The following is an 18415-nucleotide window of genomic DNA, read 5'->3' on the forward strand; positions in this document are numbered from 1 at the left end:
CTTTAGCCGCAAGCTCCTCTTTAATTACCCGCCTTTTTCTCGCGTCCTCCTCAACGAGCCGAACCTCCAACTTCCACGACAAGCCTTCGATCCTTCACCAGATTCCCCACGTTCGACCGTCTCTCCATTCTCGAGATCACCCTATGCTTCGACCCTTTACACGCGTTAGTTCACACTTTTTATCGGCCGTTGTTTAAGTAGGACGAGTTTGAATTTTCGCATTTTCCGTTTCTTCCGTTTTCTTTCTCTTTTCGTTCCTTCCCTTTTCGTTGTTTCCCATACGATTCATCTCGTTTCAGCGGCCCATGATCTTACGTTGATCGAACGTTTACGATTATAACGATGACGCTATCGGATCTAATTACCCGACAAATGTTTGCAGGCGAAGTTCTGGAATCACGATATCGAGCGCTGGATCTAGAGCCGTTAGCGGTCGAGGATTGTTATATTGCCGTCTTAGAACTGACTAGCACGGTGAAGGAGGATCAGAGACTGTACCACGTAATCGTGGAGAACGATCGTGGAAGCGATCGCCGAGCCCTGATGTTGAAAGTCGACGAACCAGGACAGGTAATTATAACGATATCTATTCGACGTGAAAGAAGAAACCGAGTAGCCGACGCGTTTCGAGCGAACGTTCTTGCCTGTCTTTTTCTCTCAACTTGCGAGGACGGATGGCCTAATTAAATAATTGGACAGAGTCTGCCGGTATTTAAATTAAAATAGCCGGGGACATATATATTCTGTACACGCGTGCTCGCTAGAACGCGCGCTCGAGACAATGTTTTCTGGGTTCCGGGAAAAAGCTCTTTTTTTCCTGCCGCGTATTTGTTACAGATTCCACTCGTTATCGGCGCTGTCGCTGGGTTTACGGTGCTCTCGGTGCTGGTAATGGGATTCGTTTGTTTCCTACGCTCGGATAGATGCTGCGTGGCCAGAAATACGGTGCCTGCGCTGCAGCAAGTGCATTGGTAAGCACACGATATTGCGTCCCCTGGTGATTTGCACGAATAAACGTCGAAGCAATTTACATGGAAAACCTAGAGAACTCTTTTCAAGGAGACACATACTCGCGGAGCACGTGCGCGCTAATGAATTATTCGACGCGCTATTTCCCTCGGTTGGCTTAATTGCTGGCGTCGCGAATCGACGTCAATTCGTCTCTGAGCGATTTCACGCGATCTTACGCGATCCAACGCGATATGCTTATCAACCGATCGAATCGAGGGGTTAAGCGAAGGCGAGAAAGCTAGGAGGTTAAAGCAACGACAGTGGAGAGCGGAGCAGACAGTGGTGGCCTGTTTCAGCACGAAGGCTTCGAACACGATGATAGAGGATCCTCGCTTAACCGTGGACACGATGGAACGCAACAGCCAGCAGTACGCGTCCGAGAAACGACCGAACCACGTTTTGAAACCTGTCCCGTCGCAACAGTATCAGCAAGAGTGTTATCAACACGATCCACCGCACCAACAGCAACATTATCAGAGGCATCATCATCATCACCACGGACAGCCTCACGGACCACAGTATACGCTTCAGGTCAGATAAGTTGATAGACAGAGAGACAAGAAACAAAAACTATTCTCACAGAGTAGAGTGACGATGTCGCTGAGCGACATCCCGCAAAACGTTGTTTTATTCCCTTTTCCCTTAGACCTGACTGTCTCTCTCTCCCTTCGTATAGCTGAACGAATGCACGAACGGTACACAATACGCACAGCACAACTTCCCTAGACACTGTGCTTTTCTTGCTCATTTTTCGAGCGAATCTCTGCTAACGGAAACGTACACGACGCAACACCATCCCCCGGGCAGCTCATTTTAATTTTCCATTCCCAACAGCGCCTAGTCAAGTTTTTCCATCGATCCTTCCGCGCTTGATTTTTCCCGGGATCTTCCCACGTTTCCTTTCTTCTTTTTTTTATTATTTTTTTTTTATTTATCTATTTAAATCGCCAACTCGGGGAAAAAATAAGCAACGAAACGAAATTCCCTTTGGATTTTTATCCGATGAGCGTTGCGTTCGGTCCATTGCAGCCGTGCAAAGGTACACGTTAAAAGTGAAATTTTTTTGCTCCCGCGAAAACTCGAGAAACGAGAGTGAGCTAACGTACGCGAAAAACAACGCGTAGAAGCATTCGGTCCGTGGCTGCATTCAAGTTGCTTCGGTTTTCAACATTACCGTATCATCTCGTTCGATGCAGGATACCAAGCACGATCCCTTTTCTTCTTCTTTTTTTCTTTTTTTTTTTTATTTTGTCAAGAGTTTAAAGCTCCGAGAAAGATCAAAGATCTTTCAGCGTTTTATCGTTGGTTGTAACACAAGAGTTTCATATTCGAGAGTTTAGCATCCGTTACACCTTTCAGATATTTACGCATGACTTGAAGGCCCGCAAGACGTACAATTTCGTCTGGCACGAGAGAATCCATCGGTCTAACGGCTAACCAAGAAATTTTTACATCGCTGTATGTCTTGGTCTTGACCGAGCATTTTGCAGTCTTCGTCGCCCTTTCTCGTGTTCGCGCTTACCTTAGAACGATCTCACGATAGTCGAAAGCATCACGCTAAAATGATATATCGAGAGCATTTACGGCGAGAGTATTACAAATACACATGCTCGACTCTCGTGTCCCATAACGCCGGCGAATAAAAGTAGCTGTTATCAGACCGCGATGATTTCATTCCAACTATTTTTACGATATCGTCGATCGCGTTGTGTTTTCTCGTTAGATACCATTCTATCGGGAGTTCGCTCGTTCAAATTCCGTCGACGTATGAACGAAAAAGGAACGATCTCGAAGGATACGCATGCATCCGCTATGCACGAGACATGGTGTAACGCTTTACAAAAGTGATACATATATTATACAATTACCGACCATCGTCGTGTAAACTTGTATATACACATACACATCGAAAGTATGCCACATTTTCCGTCTCGTATCGCAATAACGCCACGTTGACAATATAGACCTGCACAAGTATTGACCACTAGTCGCTGTCCCTACCCCGATCGAGATAGTCGTTTGAGTGATTTATGCGGCCAGTAGGGTACATTACGCATGCATTTGGTTGCATCTAGACATCGCGGTATCCCTCTGCCAATTACCGCAATGTCCTTGTAGGTCGTAGGTAACGTCATTTAGATACGTGTACGTAAGTAGCGGTTGCAGCCACTTTTGCTTTAACGCGACTGCCACTTTCTCAAATCAGTCCGACTATTACATCCTTTCCTTGTTAATTAACGATGAACAATCGAACGAATAATCGGTTCACGAACGTTTTCTATGCGGTTCGTGCTACGGGGGTCAGACTGTGTCTTGAAAGTAACGGCAAGTAGAAAGGAATGTTGCAGGTCGGCCGCAAAAAGAAAACGAATCCTAATTTAACTTTTCTCTCGAGCCATTTCGATGATATAATCTGACCCACTTCCGCGGGGCATCGCGTGGAAAACATACAGCAGGTAAATTAAGTATTAGAATTTTGAATGTTGTCTCTGTATTACTCAACAGAAACCAGAAATTGGTCGCGCGTTATAAGAGAAGCGACTGTTGTACCGTGAAGGACGAGATTGGGTTAGGAGTTTGATTTGGTCCATCTGGCTTGCATCCTTCCCATCGCTTTCGTTTCGTTCTTGCATCCAAATAGCACTGTTTCCAGGACGAGCGCGCGTTTGTCGGCGTTGTCGTTTCTAAACGAAAGACTGACTCTTATTTTAAAAAACAGTATACATACGTATACGTATACTTATTTCGTAAGTATACCATCGGCTGAATCATTGCCTGATCACTGTATATCGAGGTATCAAGGAGACTTCGACAATTTATATATATATATATATGGTTGTGAAGATAATTACTTACGATAAATCTCATTACCGACAGATTTATTGTTATTATAATAACCGGACGGCGAGCATCCGCCAATGTAATTAAAAGCCACGGATAATCGCATGTTCGATTACCGATCTATTCGTTTAAATAATCCAACTTCGAATAAGCGTATCAGCGATTACTGAGAATTACCCCTTCGAACGATTGGGATAGGTTACAGTAATGCTAATTACTAATCGAAGTTTACGATTATTCAGAACAATTCCGCGGCTCGATAACGTTAAGTTCCGTCTTGTACACACGCTTAACTGGTTTCTCCGAAAATCGATAGACAAGAGAGCAAATTGCTATTTACTTAAACGAAACCGTGAAAAGGCGCAACGTGGGCGCTATCGCTACCAAACGAACGTAATTTACGATGTAATTTAATCGTTCGAAGGGATTTCCCCTTGATTTGCGTTCGACGACGATTATTACCGAGCATGTTACGACCTCGCAAATTCCGCGTGCATGCTAACATTTCTGTGTACATATCTTTTACTTATCTTCGTTGAGACGACGTTTCTTCTCCCTCCCTCTTTCTCTCTCTCTCTCTCTTTCTCTCTCTCTCTCTCTCTCTCGCTCTCTCTCTCCTCGTCACATTCGCGCTTCGTCTGATCGCAACACGTCATTGTCATCGTTAGCACAGGATCATTGTAACCATTAATTAGCCTCGCTGCTTGCGTTTCGAGACTGTCATCGCCGTCGGTGAACTTCGTCCATGCCTGTAACCAAGCAATCTACGTGAAACGACGCTGTATGACGCTCTGTGTAGAAGCAGCTCGAACGAGCTTCGAGTACTCTCTTTCGTGTATCATGTTGTCATTAAAAAATAATCATACAGATGCGTGTGCTTGTCCGTTTGTTATCAGACCCCGTAATATCCCTTTTACCATCGCGGAAACGATCGCGAGCATGCCACGCAAGTACATACCTATACAAATTATCGATATCAACCTGTTTGAAACCGTGTACAGTATGTGACACGTTTGCGTAACATCGAGCACTGTTTGCTTCACTTTCCCAGTATATCCCGTTTGATATAAGAATCCAAACGAACCCAGGACCGTTTTATAGGACGAGAAATCACGATATTTTTTTTTTTCTTTTTTTGTCCTATCCAACCTGAAAGAACAAATATTTTGATCGAACGAAAATTTCAACGTTTTATGAAATTTCGATTACCAAAATAGTTTAAATATTTATTCATAACGTTTATCAGGACGTTATTTACATCGATGTCGATAATATTAACGTGCACGCGAATATTTATTCCGTATTTGCGGATATTCGAAACTCATTAGACACGTTGAAAATTATGTCGCAGCTGGTAACAAAGTGATGCGTTTTGAAAAATTTCATTGAAACAATGCAATTAATGCCTACTTTATTCGATGACAATTGGTAATTGCTCCGTCCAATCGTCACGATATTTTCCTCGTCAGCAGCGTATTTACATAATAAAACGCATCATTTTGGCAGCACTGCCGCGTCAATACCGGCGCATCGTAATGAACGGCATCAATAAATATCTAATAATAACGTGGAGAACAATGAGCCGATCATAACCCGAAGAATAAAACGGCCCTGTTTCTTTCTACGTACATATCAGAATATTTGCACAAACCGCACCTACATATATTCTATAGTTTATTATTTCCGACTGCTAAGTAATCACCCGTAGCATATACTATCCATAGAGTTTTATTACCCAGGTGCTTACGGTTACGCGCGTATTTATCGCTTGAATGCGATCAAATTCGCAATCTCTTAACCCATTAAATGTCAATGGCAGATCCAGTAGCCTTTCTTGGAGGAGGAGCGAAATGCGCACAAGATTTAAAATGTGCTTCATTTATATTTCGTAGGTAATTTATGTTTCAATATCTCTATCTGATATTCTAGATCAAATAATTAAATTTACGTTAATTATATGCCTAACAAATTTTTCAGAATGTGATAATAGTGATATATTTACATTTTATTATTTTTTAAGGTTAATCACCCTATCGCCCCTCCTCTCGATCCGCCGCTGTTAAAAGTCAACGTTGTGTGAACGCAACATTTCACTCACAATTTTTCCTCTCATTTTGCTTTCTATCGTTGTGATTGTGAAAGGAAATTCCATTTGCTTGATATTCTTCTCTTCATCGCAGATCCTACAATATAATGAAATTTTGAAAACATTGAAGTAGATATTTACACCACTGTACATAGCCTATCTTTTTCTATGGACTTCTGTAATATATACTATTACTTTAATACACTTCTTGCATCTTAAGAAAAGAATATATAAGTTCAATTTTTTTCAATAATGTTGCGTTTTTGCAACTTTTGTGCATTACCTCGCCGCTTGGTCCTTAATGGGTTAAGATCCTTAAGATGAAAATTGTGCAGGGGGAGCAGCTGTTTCTCAAACCAGATCGTTTAGCAACCCTGAAGCCCCATTGCAAGATCGAGAAGCCGCCGCAGTACACGACGTTCAAGCCGAGCTCGAACAACTGAAGAGTTTACTATTTCTATTTTCTATTGATGTACACATTGATCGCACAAACATACACGCGTCCTATGGGGAACCGGAGGCAAACAGGAGAAACGAGAAGAAGATAAAGATGGAGATGGCAGAAGAATCGATAGGACGAGACTGAAAAGTGGCACGCAATCAAAAACAGACAAGATTTACGAATAATTCGCTCTCTACCTCTCCCCCTCTTTTCTTTCCTGTCCCTATTTCGTTTGTATGATTCGGCAGGAAATATATTCGACGCAAAGTGAGATGTTTTGCATCGTCGGTCGATACTTCCAGTCAACGAACTTTTGTTTTGATTTCTCTTTCTTTCTTTCTTTCTTCTTTTTTCGCGACAGATTTCCCTTTCCTGTACAGATTCGACGAAGAGTACGCTCGAACGAACGAGAACACTGAACACGTGCCATTCGGTCGGTATTGTTGGCGTCGATAAAATTCGAGACTACTGAAGACACCGATAGGATTGTGACTTTTAACGTTAATCGATAGATTGCATAATGAAAAATCATTTTCGCGCAACTAATACTGCCAATATGTTCTAACAAAGACGATCTCTACGATTTCAGTACCAATCAAAATGAAAACTATATCAAAAGGTATTTATAATGCTTGCGATAATGTTGTTAATAAAGCGGTGATTTTCAACAATTACTGGTTTTATTAATATTATGCGAACGTCGAGTCTAACTTACGCTCATGTCTGCGAGTTATCGAACGTTCGAAAAATCACGCAACGTAACGATTCGTTTGAAAACGTTTCTCTTTCCTTCGCATGACTGTTGCCAATATTATCAAAAGACTTTCAATAAAGGAATTGTGCAAACATCATTTGTCTTCGTTAATTGTAAACACTGACTAATGATACCTGATTGTACGATTTTAAGGCGTCAGTTATTTGAAATTTTTCATTTTATTTAAATTATCTTGACGTACTGGATTAGCGATGTTACTTCTATGGAGACTGTATAATATAAGTAAAAAAGAAAGTGTTAAATGTATCATTGTTATTAAGCAAACGTAAGTAAAATTTATCTGGTATAATGATGGTTAAGTTGTCCTAGAAAAAATATGCTTTGTTTAGTAACTTACGTAATTAAATACGTTTTTGACGAAGCAATTCGTGTTTAGTTTTACCTCAATTTCATATACGAAAATAACACAATTTGTATTTTAAGAGACGCGAACGATTTCAAATGATTACATGCAATTACGTATACAAGTTGCTACGTAGAACAGAAAGCTCGTGGTAAATTTCGAAAGTAGCTAGTTGCCAATGTTCTATCGCAAGAGGGCAGACAACGACTCGACCCACGTGAACGAGCAACTTTCTATTGCCATTTTAATTCGTACAGCGATAAATATCGTGTTAGTGTGGAGGCTAGTGTGCGATAAACATCGTGGAAGTGTGAAATACAGGTTAGCGTGTATACCACGGCGTATATTTTAAACACTGATTAAAATCTAACATAATAGTTTCAAAATTTTAGTTGAAATCACAATACGTTAATAGTAAATTTATAATCATGGCGGTACGTGTACAGTTCGAAAACAACAACGAAGTTGGAGTGTTTTCCAAGTTAACAAATTCTTATTGTCTGGTAGCAATCGGTGGTTCCGAGAATTTTTACAGGTATTAATAAGAATGAGTCATTACCACTTCATCAATTTTTTTCAGCAGCTTGACAATTTCATAACCTTGCATTGTCACATGCGTTGACGTGACACGTATTATGTTTCTATAATCCATAAAACAAATATTATTGGTAATTACAGTGTATTTGAGGCAGAATTAGCTGAAACCATACCTGTAATTCACGCGTCAGTTGCAGGATGTCGTATAATTGGTCGATTATGCGTAGGTAAGCACGATATGAGAGTTCTAATCTCTAAAGTTTGAAATTAACCGTGTTCGGATAAAAGCTTTAAGCATGAAAAATAAATTTGAACAGGAAACAAAAATGGGTTATTGGTGCCAAACACAACAACAGATACAGAACTGCAGCATATACGAAATTCCCTGCCAGATAATGTTAAGGTACAAAGAGTTGAAGAAAGGCTATCTGCTCTGGGTAATGTTATTGCCTGCAATGACCATGTTGCTTTAGTACATCCTGATCTTGATAGGGCAAGTATTATACTAAGGAATAATCTTAATTTCTTTTCTCTAGGAATACTTATACATTGATATTATTTCATAGGAAACAGAAGAAATTTTAACTGACACATTGAATGTAGAAGTATTTAGGCAAACTGTGGCAAGTAATGTTCTTGTAGGCTCGTATTCTGTATTATCGAATCAAGGTGGTTTAGTACATCCAAAAACATCCATACAAGATCAAGATGAATTATCATCTTTGTTACAAGTACCACTTGCGGTAAGATAATTTCATATATTTAAAATGTAAGACATAAAAGACAAAGAAGTTTAATGTTTAATTACTAAAGTAAAATACGATGTACAGGCAGGTACAGTAAATAGAGGTAGTGATGTTATAGCTGGAGGAGCGGTTGTAAATGATTGGATTGCCTTTTGTGGTATGGATACAACTTCGACAGAACTTTCAGTTATTGAAAGCGTTTTCAAACTTAATGAGGCTGTCCCAACTGCTATTACGTCAACTATGCGTGCGTCACTTATAGAAAGGTAATGTACATTAGGTCTTAACAGTAACGTTAACCAGATATAATAATATTAACTAATATCTTTGACTTGTTTCAGTATGTCTTAATCAAAGCAAAATATATAAATAATGTCTAGACTATATCAATACTGCACAAAACAATAAGCATTATGCATTCAACAATACAGCTGCAGTAAACTCATCTTCTGTATAATTCCAACACAAAGTAATTTATAATTGTAGTAAAATTCTTTATTAATATTTACACTAAATGTATTATTAAGTTCTTTCATGGACCATCCAAACAACTTTTACCGAGTGAAATGTAGTCTATTAAATGGAATGTATCTAAAAAAATATGTCAAAATAAAAAATAAATAATACTAAATCACCAAATTAGATAGATAGAAAGAAAGTAATACTTATGTTACGTCGCGTGAAGCGGTTCGTGCAACGTCCTTCATTATCTGACCGTCAAGGCCCAAGCAGCAATAAAAAGACCCCACCATAAACTGAAACTTACTAATTTGCAGGAACCTTTAATCTTGCAAGTATTTTCGGTTTATGGCTGATGCTTAAAACAGTCCTTATTGCACGTTTATACAAATCACGAAGAAAACGGGTAGTCACCTAATAGGAAAAATGAACATCTGTCCAAAGGAAAAGCTGGTTTTTCCCATAAACAATGTCGCCCATGAGCCACGTTGGTAGGAGGCTTCTTCCTCCTATCTTCATAACCAATCGGCATCGCGGATCGTTACCCTCACTTCTCTGACGATAAGTGTAAACAATGAATCCGCGTTCTTGGTTCAACGGGCACACCCATTCTTTGACTTTTTCTTCGACTACTTCTTCTGCTACATCAGGGGAGTCAACTTCGACTTCTTCTTCTACCACCACAGGCAAGTCAACTTGGACTACTTCTATCATATCAGGGGAGTCAACGTCATTTCTATATTTGTTCAAAGAACAGTTCAAGAAACCTCAACAAATCAACAAGTCGAAAGCAATCAGTCGACAGAATACATCATCATATACGGCAACACGAACGGAGTCTCAGGTCGTACTCACTCGTAGTTGTCTTATCAAACATTCATTCTTGTATTACACCGAAGTTGTTGGATCGTTTAAATATATAATAACCTGTTAATCATAGCGTTATATTCAATTAACCACCCTTATTATCCCACAAGAAAGAAGGGATCGAAAGATTCGTGGCGATTATTCAATCGTAACGGGAATTTAGGACTGCCGTTGGCGCGCTTCTTCGAGATCGAGTCTCCCCGCGAACGTGCAAAAGTACAACTTACCTTTATTATATTTAATTAAAAAGATGAATTCTTGATATTATGTGTAATAAATTATTTTCCCACTAAACTTCCTTAACTTTGTCAATATTTTTTGTATCGAATTGATGTATGAATTGATAAATATAACTGCATATAAAACGGAAATATTCTATTGAAATATATTTTAATCCTTAATATTCTCTTTGAATACAAACATCTGCGTTAAAAATGTAAATTATTTCGATTATGACCCCAGCTGTCTTACTTAGTAAATGAGCCATTGTCAATAACATTGTGCGGACCAGCCTGCTAATTAAATCTATTACAAATAAAAAGGGGCAGCCTGGATGTTAATAATTTTGATCAACAAGACTAGAGTAATGGTAATTGTTCGGTATGTAACAATTCGGAAGCAGCTGCAGAGTCTGCACACATAACTAATGTAATACCTGCTTGATAAGATGCAGGAATACGAATATGAGTTACACTAGTAAGTTGGCGCCTCTGGGTATCGCGTATCATATTTACAACTTGACCTAGTAATAAATGACAAAAGAATAGTGTTCATTCTTTACAATATTGGTTTACAATTAATATAAATATGAAACATACCAAAAACATTGAGCTTTCGCCACTTTTGATCCATAACAGCAAGTGGTGTTAAATCCGTATTAGGATTCCAATGAGCCAAAACATCCGCTCTTCGTACTAGTAAAATGCTAGGACTTACAAGTTGATGCCAGACATACTAAAATTGATAAAAATTTATATGTATTATTTAAATAATTAACTTATTTCGTTTATAATCTTACCTGTTCAGGTAAGCATTCTAATGGATTAGTTAAATAAATTCCTGCTTGTCCTACACCAAATATCATTTGATGATGCCATGCATCCGGAATATCATATCCTCCTCCACAATGTTGCAAATTTAGCGTTGCTATCGGTACAGCACCTAAAATAAACTAAGGGGTTTATATTTTTGCCACGCATATTTTATCGACTACGTACCTTTTGATATCCAATAGTGTAACCAATGGGACAATGAAACTTTTCTTTCCGGATAAAATGCAAAAAACTTTGTTATAACTGACCCATTTGTACATAAAGCTATACCACGAGCCAAATCTCCGTGTGTCGATCCAGCTATTGATCGACTGTATAAATATCGCGGTAGTGGCGTACCCAGTTCTCTTTGCCTAGTATTGACACCTTTTATTAATGTTTCTAATGAAAATGGTACATTTAAAGCCAACTACAAAAATCATTATTTAATTAATTAATTGAATCACTGTAAAAATATTGAAATGGTACAATTATTGATAATGAACATACTAAAGCGTTTATCGCAGCAGTAGCACCACATGCAGAAGTTGCTATTTGAGTTACTTGTTTCACTGTAGCTTCTTGTTCGCTCCATAGCATAACCTTTTCAACTATTATAAGGCCATCTAATCGTTCATTAGATAATTCGTTTTCCTAAATGTATATAAATAAACACTTGCATAAATTATTACAGTTGCATGTAATACATAAAAATATATCAAATTATAATAAGCTGTATTAACTAGATTTGAGTCACCACTCTGATTAAATGCAGCTTGCTTATTGAGCATCAATTTCTTTGCCATCATACGATGATAAAGAGTTGAACTGAGATTCACTCTCCGAGAGCTTAAATTCGAATTTTCTGGAACGGAAGCTGATGAAGATTCAACCCACAATTCAGCATCTGAATCTCTATTGTCACCCGGTGAAATAAGGTCTCCGCTTGTACTATGATATCCATATGATTCTTGAAGAGGACACTTTCTCTTACGATGTATTTTAGTAGTTTCCCATTTTCCTATAGATTAACAATTTAATACAATGATTTAAACAAACTGTATCTTCTCAAAGTATATTAATATAACAAAAGTAAAGTACCTGCTCCGCTACTACTAGTACTTGGCATCCATGGTGAAGGATAATTTAGCTGTATGCTTGGTTCAGGAACAGACGGATTACTGCTGGAACATTGCTGAAGCTCTGCATTATTCACATTTTGTACACTTTGCTTTGGGTTTTGAGATGTTGCTGTAATTCCTTGTTTAGCCACAACTTTACCACTACTTAAATCATTTAATACTGGATCTGGATCTACATTATCTAATGCTATATTCTGTATATCTTCATTTATAGAGGCCATATCACTGTCTCCTGTGTCCTATATTAAGAATGTTAAAGTAACTAGTAAGAGAGAATTATGATTTTCTCATCACAATTCAATACCTGTTCACAAGAAGGCCCAGGATCAAAATCCATTTCCAAAAAGTCCATCTCTGGACTTGATCTACCACTATGACATTGTTCATCTTCCTCGCGTTCTTCCACTTGTCCTTGATTTATCTCTTCCTTTTGAATTAAATAAACTACATCATCATTTCCTTTGTATATGTAAATACAATAATCTTCTCCATCCGACATATCACCTTCATTTCCAGAACTTGAATCCTTCCTCTCATTCTGTTCTCTTTGTGTGTTCTAGTTAACAAACATGTGAATTTATAACATATTATATTATAGCACAACAATAAAACTCACTTTTTGTAATCCACTTGGTCCTGGCACTTCCCTATTCCCATTAATGTTAGGTCTTAAAAAACAACATGTTCCTTGACTTGTTGAACCTATATTACCCCCTATATTATTTAATAGGCTGTTAGATCCATAGGACCTTGATGCCCAGACACTGCCCATTTCAGGACTAGAATCTGAACTACATGACACTTTTGATGGACACTTTTCAATTCCAGAGATATAATCTACATTATTTTTCATATCAATATCCTCGTTTGGTTTAGCTGTTGATATATTTGACTGTATTGCAGATGAAACTGGTGCTGAATTATTTAAATATAAAGTAGCACTGGATGTAGCGCCATTATTATAAGAACCTGATATACAATGATTCACATGTGTGTTATTTTGACTGGAAGATAAATTTATGTGCATTGGAGGCTTAGGCAAGTTCAAAGCGCTCGTGCTCATTACAGTCTTATGCTTCAATTGACTTGTAACAGCAGTATTCATAGTTTGAGATTTAATATTGTTGGTATTTAAAAACATGGAAGATACACTTGCATTCAATATATCTTGACTTGTATCTTGGTCCATACTATTGGTAAAACTACATGTATTACTTTGCATAGATCTTGTACCATTAGTAAATGCAATCGAAGCTTTTGAAGACAAATGATTCTTGGCACTATTGTCTCCTAATTTATTACTTAATTTTGCTTGATCTCCATTCAATTTACTTTCAAGTTGTATAACTTTAGATGACTTAGTCGACTGTTCAAATGATTGATTACCATTTTTTTTTAAACTTTCTTCTAATCTTGTTTCATTTTTCTTCTGACTGTTACTTGCACCTTCTTCAGAACTCATATTATTTTTAAGATGATAGCAGCAAATTATCTATTAAAAAATAAACTAAAATTACTTTGCTTGCTTACTTTAAATTATGAGTATATGATATAGAGATATTACTAATTATAAATTATTTTTTTAATTAATGTATAGTTGTAAAATTTTATTAAATAGAACTGTTATAACTGTCTTATAATACTGTACATCACAAAAATGTGTTAGTGAATACTATTTACCTCCGAATTATTTTCTATTAATATTACGATTATATAGAGTTTATCATTACTTTCTTTCCAAGCAAGTCTAGATTACACAATGTTAATTGTGTCAGTCTTTGATGCACAAAATTGTCAACAAATAAAAGATTTGTTTGCTTCTACAGGTATGCTGTTCTGTCAAGTGAAAAGAATGAAAAGCCTCACTAATATTTTCTCTCGTATTAGTTCCGGAAGTCAGCTGATTAGTAGAAACAAATGTAGCTACACACAAGTTTATTATTTTTGCACGTTCCTTTACGAAAAAGCTATCTATTCGTTTATAGCATTAGATAGTAATTCACATTGGTTTTATTGATACGAACACAAATGACTTTGAGAGAAAATTCTCTCGTCTTGTCTTCACATTAATAAAATAATCAAGTTTTCAATATTTACAGAATATTATCAAACGCGTTACAAGTTACGATATGTTAGATGATTTGCCTGAAAAGAAATATTATATAGAGTCTCTTTTAAATCAGAATTCGTTAGAAATACGCAATACAAATAATCTACTCTTGGAGGTCAAGGAAAATATCAGCCAATCGTAAAGGTTCATATGTCTATTTGTACATTTAATAGTAAATAAAATTGTTCTAATAATAGAAAATAATTAATGTAATTTATATATAAGTACTTAAATGTTATAACAAAACAATGTCTAAATTGATAATAGGTCCTATGGAAAAATCTGTTACAAACTGACACGCTTTTCACATTTAAGATATATTTACGAAATATTATCTAGGAATTTAGATAATGTCAAAGGAACGAACGTGTGCAAAAAGTCCGAGATCATTAGTTTTTAGATCACAATGCTTTGTTTTGATTAAGAGCAAATTCGATCATTTTTTATCTATAGCTAATTCTAAGACTGGTTTTTAATTATCAGTAGGAGTAAAATTTTATTCAGATTTCGAACGGGCTACTAGAATGAACAGAATTATGATTTTCTATACATAAATAAGTAAAAGATTATCGAATTTCTGTATACGTGGAGCATTCGTTTGATTAATTAAATAGTATTCATAATGAATGTTGTTCGTATTAATTCGAGAAATGTGATTTTTATTCTTCTGGCGATTTTCTCGACTACTGCCAAGCAGGCTCATATGGGTTATGATCATGGTAATTATAGTTCGCTTAAGTGTTTGTACAAATTATTTCTGAAGATACTTACAATTAACAATTTTTATCACAGAGAGTGCAATCAAATATGCACAAAAAGAAGCTAATGTAAACTCAACACCAGCTTACACTAGTACAAAGGTAATATAAAATTTACTAATGCTGTTTTAATAACAAGAAATTGTCTATATAATTATAATGTTGATAGGAAGAAATTATAAGACTATGTCCAAATGGCATTGCTTGTTCAGAATTAAGTGGAGATTGTTTAAAATGTGATTTAAATCCCAATTGTGTATATGGTGCTGTATATGTAGCTAATTGTTCTGTTTTAGAGAATATTGATTGTGTTGTAAGTAACAAGATAATATATTTTATTTTACATTAGTATCAGACATGTATTTATACTGATTAACATATAAAACTTCAAGGGTGAACAATTCTTTCAAAAGAAGTATATATGTCGTTACTGCTATCAAACAGACCATTGGGAGCATGAATGTCAACATAAGAATTCATGTAGCTCTATAGCATCTCCACGACAGTATTATAGGACAAATTGTACAGTAAAAGATGATATATTATGTCTTGGAAGGCGTAGGTTTATGAAAAATTTATTATGCAATTGGACTGTGGGATATCGTTGGTCTGTTGCTTTATTCTTGAGCATCACTTTAGGAGGATTTGGTGCCGATCGGTATGTTGTATTTAGTATATTAAATGTTGACTAAAAATGTTTCTTATTTTAAACGTGTGTTGCAGATTTTATTTAGGTCATTGGCAAGAAGGAATTGGTAAATTGTTTAGTTTTGGAGGACTTGGAGTATGGACATTAATTGATGTGATGCTTATATCTATGAGATATTTAGGTCCAGCAGATGGATCATTATATGTTTAAATAGATGTAATAATAAGTATATTGTACATAGAAATAGTAAAATTTATAATTTTATAAGTTATAGATTTAAGTAATTGGATTTATTGGTTATTCAATCAGTATCTAGAAAAAGTGGAATTTTTACCTATCACTTTCAAAAGAACTGAATTATTATGTGATATATAAATGAAACATTAAGTAGAAGCCTTTCGCGAGCATAGAAAAGATTATGGTATTGTCTAATTTGTATAATATTCTGAATAGTTAATATAATTTCAAAATTATTAATGTACATTTTAACTTGTGCAATAAAACGGTATTTTATTGTATTGTTTTCAGTGTTTTATAACTGATATTACTTATTATATTACGTATAACTTCTAATTTCATTCATTCCGCAACTATAGAGGTGGGGGAAATCTTCAACAACCTCTAGCGGAATCATTCAAAAAATCCGTGCGAATTTAGTCAGTTCGAGGAAGTAATACAGCTTTGGGTGTTTGTGAATCGCGAATGAGGAGAAGGCGAATATTTAACAATGTATGTACATAACAGAATAAATAAAAAGCTTTACTTTTTAAATATGTTATAAAGTTTTTATCTTATAAATTTAGTATAACATCGAATACTTTGGATTGTAACATAACCTCAATGTAAAATGTCTAAACACAGGAAGGACAAAAGTTTGTCGAAACTTGATAGCATGGCAGATGTCCGCGATATATTAGACATCGAGGTACCTACCACAAGTGAGCTCACGAAGGAATCAATTATAGGTAGTGACAAGAAAAATCGTAAAAAATATGAATACAAAGTGCCGAAGAGACCGGAGGGTATGCATCGTGAAGTCTTTGCATTACTCTGTAAAGATAATACTGATGTACCTCCACTATTTCCAACGGATACCGCAAAGGGATATAAACAAGTTAGAGCTAAACTTGGTATGAAAAAAGTGAGACCATGGAAGTGGACACCATTTACTAATCCCGCTAGGACAGACGGTGCTGTTTTTCACCATTGGAGACGAGTTGCAGATGCTGGAAAGGAATATCCTTTTGCTAAATTTAATAAAAAGGTTCCTATTCCAACATATACTAATGCAGAATATGTTCAACATTTGGTTACAAATGGTTGGACAAGAGCAGAAACCGATCACTTGTTTGATTTGTGTAGGAGGTTCGATCTAAGGTTTATCATAATCAAAGACAGGTGGGATTGTACAAAGTTCCCTGCAAGATCCGTAGAGGATTTAAAAGAAAGGCAAGTAAACATTATATACTTTATAATTTCTATTTATAGATTTATATAATCGTTTAGGTATTATCAAGTGTGTGCAGCTTTAACAAGGGCAAAATCTCACAACGACAAGGTTTATATGTTTGACGCTGAACACGAAAAACGCAGGAAAGAACAGTTAAAAAAATTGTTTGAAAGGACACCGGAACAAGTAGAAGAGGAACAAATGCTATTATCTGAGCTAAGAAAGATCGAACAAAGGAAGAAGGAAAGGGATAGAAAGACTCAAGATTTGCAAAAATTAATAACAGCTGCCGATCACCAAGCTGATCCAAGGAAAAATGAAAGAAAACCCGCAAAGAAGAGTGGAGCCTCTGCTCGAAGTAGACCAAACAAAGCTGATACCTCTCATGTAAATATTTTGTCAATGATCTTAACTACGTTTATACGCAAAGATGTATTATAAATAATTTTAAATTTTTAGACAGTAGAATCCGCTGGAATTAAGTTTCCAGATTTTAAAAATAGCGGTGTTTCCCTCCGTTCTCAGCGAATAAAATTGCCAAGTAGTTTAGGTCAAAAGAAAATGAAGGGTATCGAACAAATGCTTAATGAACTTCGTATAGGTATCTTTAAATCCAATTTATTTATTGTTTCATATTTTTCTTCCTTCTTATATTTTACTTTAATAATACGATTATATTTCAGAGTTAAATCCACCACCCACGGAGCAAATATGTCAACAATTTAACGAATTAAGGAGCGATATCGTTTTACACTATGAACTTCGAAGCGCGTTATCGACGTGCGATTACGAGTTACAATCATTGAGGCACCAATACGAAGCTTTAGCACCAGGGAAGGTACATTATTCAAATAAGGAATCTCAATTGTTTCAAGAAATAACACTATATTAAATTTTCAGACATTAACGATACCACCTGCCTTGTTACCGAAAAGCGAGCCGGAAGTTAAAGCAGACATAATAGATGTGGTGGGTTCACCCAGTATGCCATCTGTTACTCACTAATTTCTATAATAGCTTAGAACGACAAAAACTGTAAATAATTTCTTGTACGTTGAAATGCGATATTCAAATTATTGACTAATTGATGTTTCTCTCCTTGTATTATTTCTTTTTACTCTTTATTAGAAACGATTAAAAGTAATTTAAGAGAAATGGCAAAATTGAA

The 18415-nt window shown here is 36.3% G+C and overlaps 5 protein-coding genes and 1 long non-coding RNA gene across 10 annotated transcripts in view; 4 read left to right on the forward strand and 2 right to left on the reverse strand.

The window, feature by feature from the left end:
• Positions 1 to 7089, forward strand: part of LOC122577854 (hemicentin-1-like) — a 175623-nt gene extending 168534 nt beyond the window's left edge. For all 3 annotated transcript variants that reach the window (XM_043749569.1, XM_043749560.1, XM_043749575.1), the window contains 4 exons: positions 383 to 570; positions 838 to 971; positions 1308 to 1542; positions 6274 to 7089. In XM_043749569.1, coding sequence (XP_043605504.1) covers positions 383 to 570; positions 838 to 971; positions 1308 to 1542; positions 6274 to 6381 — 665 coding nt within the window. In that variant the 3' untranslated portion in view covers positions 6382 to 7089. The remainder of the gene's footprint in view (positions 1 to 382; positions 571 to 837; positions 972 to 1307; positions 1543 to 6273) is intronic.
• Positions 1566 to 6378, reverse strand: LOC122578002. The gene is made up of 3 exons (XR_006320461.1): positions 6222 to 6378; positions 5951 to 6035; positions 1566 to 4601 (listed from the first exon to the last, which is right to left on the reverse strand). It is a non-coding gene; the product is annotated as an uncharacterized LOC122578002 (long non-coding RNA).
• A 570-nt stretch (positions 7090 to 7659) lies between the features above and the next one.
• LOC122577953 (eukaryotic translation initiation factor 6) lies at positions 7660 to 9420 on the forward strand. Its single transcript, XM_043749702.1, has 7 exons — positions 7660 to 7819; positions 7891 to 8033; positions 8177 to 8262; positions 8353 to 8528; positions 8602 to 8778; positions 8866 to 9047; positions 9123 to 9420. The coding sequence occupies exons 2-7, from the start codon at positions 7927 to 7929 to the stop codon at positions 9130 to 9132; spliced, it is 738 nt and encodes a 245-aa protein (XP_043605637.1). The 5' UTR covers positions 7660 to 7819; positions 7891 to 7926; the 3' UTR covers positions 9133 to 9420.
• A 1060-nt stretch (positions 9421 to 10480) lies between these two features.
• LOC122577829 lies at positions 10481 to 14489 on the reverse strand. 3 transcript variants are annotated; one of them, XM_043749515.1, is made up of 10 exons: positions 14378 to 14489; positions 12897 to 13772; positions 12585 to 12836; positions 12240 to 12519; positions 11882 to 12159; positions 11649 to 11792; positions 11325 to 11568; positions 11126 to 11268; positions 10926 to 11061; positions 10481 to 10849 (listed from the first exon to the last, which is right to left on the reverse strand). In XM_043749515.1, the coding sequence occupies exons 2-10, from the start codon at positions 13740 to 13742 to the stop codon at positions 10686 to 10688; spliced, it is 2487 nt and encodes an 828-aa protein (XP_043605450.1). In that variant the 5' UTR covers positions 13743 to 13772; positions 14378 to 14489; the 3' UTR covers positions 10481 to 10685. The 3 variants fall into 3 exon arrangements, with proteins under 3 accessions (XP_043605450.1, XP_043605440.1, XP_043605431.1); XM_043749505.1 differs by having other exon boundaries at positions 14305 to 14448; XM_043749496.1 differs by having other exon boundaries at positions 13961 to 14416.
• Positions 14490 to 14750: 261 nt separating this feature from the next.
• LOC122577959 (TM2 domain-containing protein almondex) lies at positions 14751 to 16315 on the forward strand. Its single transcript, XM_043749716.1, has 5 exons — positions 14751 to 15109; positions 15183 to 15250; positions 15318 to 15461; positions 15541 to 15806; positions 15872 to 16315. Exons 1-5 carry the CDS (start codon positions 15013 to 15015, stop codon positions 16005 to 16007), a joined length of 711 nt encoding a protein of 236 aa, XP_043605651.1. The 5' UTR covers positions 14751 to 15012; the 3' UTR covers positions 16008 to 16315.
• LOC122577917 (DNA methyltransferase 1-associated protein 1) lies at positions 16078 to 18402 on the forward strand. Its single transcript, XM_043749625.1, has 7 exons — positions 16078 to 16218; positions 16326 to 16526; positions 16601 to 17246; positions 17304 to 17634; positions 17707 to 17848; positions 17931 to 18085; positions 18148 to 18402. The coding sequence occupies exons 3-7, from the start codon at positions 16645 to 16647 to the stop codon at positions 18250 to 18252; spliced, it is 1335 nt and encodes a 444-aa protein (XP_043605560.1). The 5' UTR covers positions 16078 to 16218; positions 16326 to 16526; positions 16601 to 16644; the 3' UTR covers positions 18253 to 18402.
• The last annotated feature ends 13 nt before the right edge of the window (positions 18403 to 18415 follow it).

Source organism: Bombus pyrosoma, linkage group LG1 (assembly GCF_014825855.1).
Source record: "Bombus pyrosoma isolate SC7728 linkage group LG1, ASM1482585v1, whole genome shotgun sequence".
Lineage (NCBI taxonomy): Eukaryota > Metazoa > Arthropoda > Insecta > Hymenoptera > Apidae > Bombus > Bombus pyrosoma.